General features: G+C 50.3%; 1 protein-coding gene across 1 annotated transcript in view; it reads right to left on the reverse strand.

Annotated features, from left to right (window-relative positions):
- The window catches only part of Lss (lanosterol synthase), a 30,798-nt gene extending 21,704 nt beyond the window's left edge, over positions 1–9,094 (reverse strand). The window contains exons 1-10 of the mRNA XM_008840463.3: positions 8,963–9,094; positions 8,615–8,783; positions 7,686–7,824; positions 7,017–7,125; positions 6,274–6,395; positions 3,878–3,974; positions 2,738–2,873; positions 2,071–2,179; positions 1,527–1,645; positions 556–653 (exon numbers count right to left, since the gene is read on the reverse strand). Of these exons, the coding sequence (XP_008838685.1) occupies positions 556–653; positions 1,527–1,645; positions 2,071–2,179; positions 2,738–2,873; positions 3,878–3,974; positions 6,274–6,395; positions 7,017–7,125; positions 7,686–7,824; positions 8,615–8,783; positions 8,963–8,976 (1,112 nt within the window). The 5' untranslated portion in view covers positions 8,977–9,094. The remainder of the gene's footprint in view (positions 1–555; positions 654–1,526; positions 1,646–2,070; positions 2,180–2,737; positions 2,874–3,877; positions 3,975–6,273; positions 6,396–7,016; positions 7,126–7,685; positions 7,825–8,614; positions 8,784–8,962) is intronic.
- Positions 9,095–9,506: the final 412 nt, after the last annotated feature.

The raw sequence follows: 9,506 nt of genomic DNA on the forward strand, positions 1-9,506 counted from the left end.
ATATTCATACTCAGATGCCAAGTAACTCAGAAAGTAAGCGATTGTGACCAGTAATAGTCATATATATAGAGAGATTAGAAATGCATGTGAAAACGTCTCAATGTCAATTGCCTTAAAATGAATTTTTCTGTATGAAACTATTTTAACAACGAAGTGGAGATCTTTTTTAAACGTTAAAACCTCATTTAATTTTATGTCTTATAGAGTTTATAATGAGTAAAAGATTGTATAAGCGTAATAATTCATCTGTAAACCTAAAAATGTACAGCCAATTTTGAAAGAGATGTACCCTAGCTCAGAAAAATGTTATTGAATAGGTTAATGCTGTTGTAATGAAATGCTTCTTCTAATTAAAAAAAAAAAAAAGTTCCTGCTAGGTAGCAAATCTTCCCAAAGTCAATCTCACTGGCACTGCTCCTGTTTTCAGAAATTATTCTCAGATACCTGGCACCCTGACATCCCTAAGTGGATGAGGTATAGGGGCCCAGCATCAGAGCTGCATGTCTACAGTCAGTACTCAGCACCACATCCCAGCCACCACCTAGCCACACTCACCAGAGGTAATCTGGGATCCTAGAGACATGCTCCTGGAAGGCAGGGGAGGCAGGCCCATCCACAGTCCAGCGCACAAGCATATTGATGGTTTTTGAGATCTGTAGGAGATGTGGCTATCAGGACTTGTGCTTCCTCACCTCAGGTCAGGTCACCACCTAACAGGTGTTTCCTAAGTGCTCTTCTACACAGTCATGTAGACTCAGACTGAGGTTAATTTGTCAGTTAAAATCCTGAGCCAGCTTAGGGTGTGAAGGGACTGAAGAAGGACCAAGAGTCCATAGGGAAGGAGGAGGAAGTTCAGTGCTAGTTGTGCTTGTCCAAAGAATCCATAGGGCAACTCACCACAGTATAGTAACCAATACTACCGGTTACTATACATCCTGGTACCCAGTTGTTCCCCATCTATGAGAACAGCTTCCTTGCTGGGTCTCTACCCAGTCCACTTGCTCTAGGTAGTATGCCCTGACCAATCAGCCAGAAGCATGAGGTCCCTGAGAATGTGTACAGATGGCCAGAGCCAGGAAGTAGAGCAGAATCTAGTCTCTAGGAGAGACTAGAAATGCAATCTGAGGGCCTGGATACTTCCACTGCACCCTTGTGCACCTCTAAACTCTGTATAAGGGACAGAAAATAGATTATCTAGGGTGGGATCTGTGAGGGGGGGTCATGAGAGAAAAAGCACCCTGCCCAGCTGGCCAGAAAACTCAGGAAATGTCATTCAGGTGGTATTCAGACATGTAGTCAAGAGTCAGATAGGGAGGTAGGAGGAAGGCAGCATCACTGAGCCAAGAGACTAGGACAGGAGTGCTTCAAATATCTGAAACCAGGCCTTGACCCAAATAGAGGTATGCCAGGATCTAGGAAATAAACCTGCCTCATTCCTAGTTCCACAGTCTAGCTCCTGGGGGTACCTGATAGGGGTCTCACTGCTCCCAGAGCAGCTCCAAGCACCAGGAGATGGGGGTACTGACCGGGCCGATGCTGATGCTCTTGGTGAAACGGTCATCAGCTACGATATGGTCATACAGTGTCTGGATGGCATGCTTCCGCAAGCTGGTACTGTGGAAACGCTCATACAGGTTGAGGAGTCCTACAGGGCAGCAGAAGGCATCAGCGGGCATCTGGCAACATGGGGGGACTCCTGGGATTCCTGTGCAGGCTATGCTCCTGTCCTTCAAACAGGGATGGGCTCCACATCTGGGCCTTTCTATTCCCCTGGCCTCCTTCCTTCCATTCACCCTGCCTTATCTGTGCCTCCTCCTTCCTATCTAGGGAGGGCTGCTTCATACCTCCCATTATGGTCTGCCCTGCCCTGCCTAGGTATGTTGAGGGGGTCTCTCCTGAGAACAGCTGGTCATTGCTGGGGACCAGGACAAGGTCTTCCCAGCTCCTACTCCAGGGCCCAGCACAGAAGTCATTCATTACATTGACAGAGTGAGCAGTGAATGAACTAATGGAGAGCTGAGTAACACTGACTGTGCACTCAGGCTCTCCCTGACCTCCGGAGGTACCCACCATACACCACACGCAGCAACCAGCTATGTGGTGTGTACAGCTCATCAGGGGACACATTGTTCTTCTGTGCTGGCCAATCGATGCTGGCATAGTCTTCCACATAGAGCTCCTAAAGGGCAGGGGATGTCTAAGTATCTGCAGAGGAAAAAGACACACCTCCCAGACACAGAAGATGACCTAACTCTAACCAGGAGCTGTCTCCAGCCTCCAGCTCTCAGGGCTCTGGGCCATATACTTTCTCAGGGATAGGAAACACCCAGTGAATCACTACTACAGGGTGTGAAGCCCAGTCATCTCAACTACATTGGAGACAATCTAAGGAACTGCTCTAGCGTTGAGAGCCCAAGTGTATATCCTGTACCCAAACTCCATCTCAGGGCTATTTCCCAAGGACATAACTACAAATGTGGGTTAGGACTGCTCAGGGGTTGGGTGTCCATGCCCTGTAGCTTGTGAACTCTCCAAGTCCTGTTGGGACACTGGGCAAAGGCAGGTGACTATTCCACAACAAAGGTACCTCTGGGCAGTTTACTGTTTGTTAATAGGAGAGAAGGCAAAGTTTCCTCAGGACCCCAGTGAGCTAAGATGCACAGTTAAGCTCCAAAGGCTCAAGCCTAAAGGCTGTGTGCCATTTCCTTACAAGGTACCTAGAAATCATAAGGCTTACCTGGCGGAGGCTCTGAACCAGTGGGTCCTCTGAGGCACTTAGCCGAGTGGCATAGCAGTAGCTCATAGGCAGATAGACCTGCCGGCAGTGACACCAGAGAGTGGAGGGGTGTGCGGGCACCCATTCAGGAAACAGCCTAGGGGGCAAGCATGTATCAGTGGGACAAGAGGACATAAGTCTGTATTACTGACAGCCCTGAGGCCTTTTGCCCTCCTAAGCATGGACACAAATGCTACTGTGTGTATATTCCCGTCTGTGCATTCTGCAGTCTAAAGTCACATGATTGGTCTCTTGAGCCAACAAGTGTACCACAGTAACTCTAAACAAGGTGAAAAAGAGTCTACAAAACACTATGGACTACCGGGCTGGAGAGATGGCTCAGCAGTTAAGAACACTGGTTGTTCTTGCAGAAGACTGGGGTTCAAATCCCAGCACATGGCAGCTAGTAACTGTCTGTAACTCCAGTCCCAGAGGCTCCAACAGCCTCTTTTGACCTCCCCGGGTATTGCATGACACGGGTGCATTTACCTACATGCAGGCAATACACGCATATACATAAAATAAAAACAAACAAAAAACACTATGGACTTCCTACAAATACTCTGGAAATAGAAAAGCATCCCAAAATTAAAGTTTACTTTAAAAAAATTATCTAATTATTGGGGCTGGAGAGATGGCTCAGTAGCTAAGAGCACTGGCTGCTCTTGCAGAAGACCCGGGTTCGATTCCTGGCCCTTATATGGCAGCTAAAACAGTCCCTAACTCCAGTTCCAGGGGAATCCCACAGAAATCAGATGAACAGAAGGAGAGATATGGGGATAACCTGACTGTGGTAGGGAAGAAAGAGGAAGCTCTTTCCTCTACTACCATATGTGCTCAAAATGTCTCATAATTACTAAGTGTTATCTGTTTCTATCCCCATAAAGCCCAAGCTCCCCACTGCGCCAACACAATGGGTTCTGTAATTACACAACCTGCAGCTGGGTCCACCGGTAACTCCTTCCTGCCTAAAAGAGGATCCCCTTTCCATATATCTGTAGGCTCTAGTGCACCAAGGGCTCCTGGCCACAGCCTAAGCCACTCCCTTAGGTCCCATCATCTACTAGGGAAGGCAGAGTACTAGGCAGAGGGCAGGCATACCACATCTCAGGGAACAGAGTGTTGAGTCCTTCCCAGCTATAAACATTCAGGATGGCCAACCAGAACTTCCCCCAGGAGGGGATGGCCACTGCACCACCTGGAAAGAGACAAGCCCAAATCAACTACCACTACCTTGGAAAATTGGCCTACAGCTATCACCTGTGCCCCTTCTTGCAGTGAAATGAGGGTCAGCCTGACATGGGTCCTGCTATGCCCATGTGAGAAGCAGGTTCCACAGCCTCCCGGAACACCATAACCCCTGGGTAAAAAAAGCAGCCAGAACTAAGTATGTCCATTCCCAAAAGAGCTGTTTACAGTCCTTGCCCCTGTGGAGGTATGGTAACAAGATGGTGCTGAGCAGCTTAGGTGAAGGCAGAGCCAGCTGGCCAGCTTGGCACGCAACAATAAGAAGAAGTAATACTGATTGAAGCTCAGCCAGTGAAGGACGCATGATCACCTCGTGAACACTGAGTTATGCTATGAGAAGGGCCTGTGCACTAATACGTGACCTCTGAGCTGATTGGATGCCGGCCTCCCTGCCTATGCTATGCTTGTGGTTTTTGCCTTTAAATACTGTTCAGCCTTAATAATAAACGAGTTTCTGCTGCTTGACAGACTCCCTGCCGTGTCTGATTGTCCTCGGAGAGAAGGGCTGGCAAAACAGGCGGGCAGCGCACTTTCCCCTCCTCAACCCCCATCGCCACGGACCTCTGTTCCTTTCCCCAAGACGAAGGGGTTTGGAGACCGCAGCAGCCCCTAAAGAATACAGGAAGGCAGTTGCCTCAGAAGCTTCAGGGATACCTCATGCTCAGGGAGGGAGGGGCTCAGATATACATGGTAGCCTGTGTCTACATGTGCCTGGAGAAAAACAGAATGAGAAGACAGTTCTCTTTCTCCAACCAAGCCCAAGCTGCCCATTTGTATATTCCCATTTAGCAGACAGTCTGGAACAGATAAGTAACTTCAAGACAGTCTAACCCATATGGTGGCCCCACATTTAGAACACCTCCCCAACCCTGGAGCAATTGTTAGTTTTTTGCACAGCATATGGCAACACTGACTGGCACATATTTTATGTGTTCTGTCCTAAACCCAAGTGTGTCAAAGTCAAAAAGACCTAGAAAGCTACTAGTTGAAGTATAGTCCAAACACATTCCTCCTCCAGGCAGGCACCAGAAGAGTCACAGGGAAACAGACAGAAACCTACTGAGTGCAGGATCAATGACACCAGAGGCTGACGGTAACTTAATCACAACAGTGAGAAACATTTGAAGATTGCAGAATTTCATTATGTATACAGGACACTTCATCTAGCCTGGGAAGTCAGGAAGAAATCCTGAAGGAGTAAAATTTAAGATTACTGTAGAGTGCAAAGAGGAATATCCAGGACACCAAGGTGAAGGTAGAAAGTGGAGAGATACAGGGCATGGGAGTCACAAGGTAGGAAAGGGCTTTGAGGAGCTGAAAGGAGGCCCTTGAGCATGGAGCAAAGAGAAAGACAAGAAGAAAGAAGTGGATGTAAGGGGAGGTAGGATGTAGGTGGGACCAGGCCAGGCAATGCAGAACAGCAATGTAAGTTGTGCTTTCTTTTAAGAGCAGTGGGAGTCATGAGTCTGCCTTTAAAGCCTACAGGCGAAGAGAGGTAGCTGTATTCAGGTTCCATGGATGGCAAGTATGGGGACAAGCAGAACCCTCACTGGGGCTACTGACCTGTGGTTGGGCTGCCTCTAGAAGGCAGACTTTATGGACTGTCTCACAAACATTACATCTTTACTAATTCATGAAAGAAGCAGAATATCAGATTGTTTTGGGCTTGGAGATGTAGCTTAATTGGTAGAGTGCCTGCCTAACAGGCACAAAGCCCCCCAGCGACATATAAACCATGCATGGTGGCCTACACCTATAACCCTAGCACTCAGGAGGATGTGGCAGAAGGATAAGGAGTTCAAAGTCCTACATAACTACAGGGTAAGTTCAAGGCCAGCCTGGGCTACATGACAGTCTTTCTCAAAAAGCAAACAAACACACACCCAAAGTGCTTTTAAAAAATTTAAACAGCTGGGCCGACAAGATGGCTCAGTGAGTAAAGGCCCTTGCCATGCAAGCCTGGTGACCTAACTTTGATCCCTGGAACCCACGTAAAGGTAGAAGGAGAGAATCAACTCCACAAAGTTGTCTTCTAGCCTTCACAAGTGTATTACCATGCATAAGCCCCACCCCTGCCCCATCATACACATACATACACAAAATAAATTAATTAATTAAACCGCTTAACAGTTTCTACCCATTCATATATTTTCCCCAGTGTTTCAACTGGAGGTATATCTTACTGATTCTCATCTGCAAGAGCTCATTACACCAATATGATACAAACCCACATGCTATACAGGGTCTACCTTTCTTGTGAAGAATGGTCCGAGCACGAACAAGGTCAGGATCATCGGGTCCAATACCCAGGATTCTGAGAGCTACATAGCTGAGGGCAGTCCCAAACACTGTGGACTTGTCTTCAATGTGCCTAATGGAAGCATGAGACTGGTGGGAAAATGGCCTGTCACTATTTCTAAGAAATATAACAATACTGGCAGTGAAATCTGCCTGGAAAAAATTCTAGAATACCTCCTATCAACACAACACAGAAGCACAATGCAGGTACTCCCAGGCAATTTATTCACCTCTCAGGAGACATCCGAAGGCTCTAAACCCACCTAGGCAGGACCTGCCCTGCCTGCCCCCTGCTCACTTCCCACGTGGCTCCAAGGACAGTCCACTCACTACAGACGAGAGCACTGTTCCCAAAGTGTGTGCCACATTAGGAAGAGATGGGGCCATGGGGGCCCACTACACTTGCAGCCATCTCTGCTACCGCCATAATTTTAAAACATGATGGCTTTAACTTGGCATGGGGATCTCAAGAGGTTCCTCACCAACCATGAAACCTATTCTCAACACCAGGGGTGGAGCGAAGGCCCAGGCTGCACATAGATGCCAGCCTACTCTCCTGTCAGGCTCTCTCCCATCCCAGATCCATGGCTGCAGACATCCCACTTGTCAACAACTACCTGGAAATCTGAGCATTACCTACATAAAAACATGCACAAGCACACACATGTACATGTGTGCAATTGGGCACACTCACAGGCCCCAGCCGCCGTCAGGGAGCTGCACTGATCGCAGGTACCGCACCATCTCCTCTCTGTATCCAGCTGGCAAAGGGATGTGTGACACATGGCACGTAATCAGGAGGCCTGTGTGACAAGAACAGGGTTCTTCACTAGGAGCGAGTACTCAACACTAAGCCCAAGCCCTCTTCCTGAGAACCCCACCTTGACACACTGCCGTGTGACTCTCCTTCCCATGCAAATAAGCCCAGGAAAGCCATTCCTTCTAGGTCTAATCGGCTTAGAAAACACGGTTCAGGGAAAACCAGCAACAACACAGGTCAGGGCCTGCGGAGCCCATGTGATATGACAGTGCTCACATTGCACATGTATGGATATCAGCTCCTCACCCACCGCCCTGCCTACCTACAGTGCTGCAGCACAGGATGGGCCTTCTACCTAAAATGTCCTTTCCATCTTGCACTGGGACTCAAAGGCTGCCTCCCCAACCCCCAGACCCTAGGGAACCCTTTACTTCTCTTATCAAAGTACCTGCCACCCTGTACTGGGTTAGCTGGGCTTCACTACTGTACCCAGCACCAGCTGCAGGGTGACTGGGAACACAAGGCAACTCTACTCTAGAGCTTTCCCCATGAGCTTCTAGGTTTCTATTTGTTTAAACTCGAGTTGTGACAGCATAAGCCTACCTGGCAAGAGGAAGAGTGGGCCTCCATAATCACCCGCCCAGTGTCCATCCTCAGCCTGCAGCCCTGCGTAAAATGTTACTCCATTCAGAGCCCCTTCACAGGCAGTGTGAGCTTTAGGCAAGTCCTTAAAGTAACTCCTCTGTAAAGGGAGAAGAAGGTGAGAGCTGAGGGTGCCTGCTGCCCTGAAGAACCCTCATTCACAGGCCAAGTCAAACTAGTCAAAATCTAAATTACTTTTAAAAGTTTTGGGTGAAATATCTTTAATGACAGTATCACCCCAGCAAAGTTAAAGAGCAATCCCATGTAGTCATGACTTATCTTTTAGCCACCTACTTTCACATTTCTTCAAAACTTCAAGATATCTTAAATCCATCACAGAACATGGGGTGGCATACTGACAGCCAACTGATACTGGGACTCCTGCCTTTCTCCCTCACAGTAACAGCTGGGGGTTCCTCCCAGCTGATAACCAGGACGCAAAGGAAGCCTGTTTAGCCTAACTACTCCATGACTGGCTGAATTTCATACACTGATGTACACAACCAGAGCATCGGGCCAAAGAATTGCTTTTTGTGAATAAAAACAATCTTCACAACTCCTCTATACACTGAAAATTATACAAAAGTGCTTAAAGGCGTTGCCCACGGAGCACATTCTTTGTTTTGGTGCCTGAACTTAGGCAAACGTTCAATCACACTGAACGACATCCCCAGCCTTCTTTTTCTCTGCTTCCTTTTCTGGGACAAGTTCTGGCTAAGTTGCCCAGGTAGACCTTGAACTCGCGGCCCTCCTGCGGCTCCCACCCCAGGGACTGGGACTGCAGACCTGCCCCAGCTCTAGAACAAGGTTCCCTGCCGTCGGGTGAGAGGCTGGTCCGTGGTCACTCCCGGCCGGCAGAGGGGAGGGCGTCTGCGGAACCCCGCACTCACCGTGTCCAGCCCCAAGGAGTGGGCCTCGAGCCCGTTCTGCTCGCGGCCAGGGTCGTCCTCCGCTTGGAAGTACGTCCACGTCTGCCGGCCCATCTCATTGCGGAGCCGCCAGCGGGTGAGGTCGGTGGCAGGCTCGGTTTTATACGGCCCCCCTCTACGACGCAGGCACCTGAGCGGACCAGGGCGGATAAGCGGCCTTCCGCAGGCTTCGGCCCGCTGGGCTCAACCCACCGTGCGCGGCCACTACGGCGGCGACCCGCCCGCCTCACAGAACGGCCCCCACCTTCCCTGCCACTACCCCACCGTGTCTCCCCAACGCCCAAGGGAGGCTCAGGGTCCGAAACTCACGTGCCCTCAGTCATGTCAGCCCCTCTCTCAGCCTCCAGCAGCCAGCAGCCTGATAGACAGCCCTGCGCACTGCGCAGGCGCGCTCCTGGGCCGACGCTTGGGCGGCCAATCAGAGCGCCGCGAGGTGGGCACGCGGAAACGTACGGCGACTACAGTGGCTGAGCGCGAGACACCCCACGCCGCGAGGGGCCTACATGGGCGGGGCCTGGGGGGAGTAGCTATGCGGCGGAGTAGGGGCGGGGCCTAGGGGCCGGACGAGCGTGGGGCGGCTGGGTGGCGTCCCGGTCTTCCAACCGCCGTGGACCCACACACCCGGCTTCGCGAGGCGGTCCCGTGGAGGTGGGATGTGTCCGGGGTTGGTAAAGAAGACCCCGCTGACTCCTGGAGGAAAGGCCGTGGGAGCCGCGAGCGCTTCAGGAGAAGCACCGAAGAAACTGAGGTGGCCTGAAAGCAGCGCTGAGCTGCAGTCACTAGGGCCTGGTAAGGGAAGGGGCCACCACGGAGAGTGGAAGGATGCATCGCACCACAACTGGGCAGGGGCCTT

The sequence above is a fragment of the Nannospalax galili genome, unplaced genomic scaffold (genome assembly GCF_000622305.1).
Source record: "Nannospalax galili isolate Female #2095 unplaced genomic scaffold, S.galili_v1.0 scaffold619, whole genome shotgun sequence".
In the NCBI taxonomy this organism is placed as follows: Eukaryota; Metazoa; Chordata; class Mammalia; order Rodentia; family Spalacidae; genus Nannospalax; species Nannospalax galili.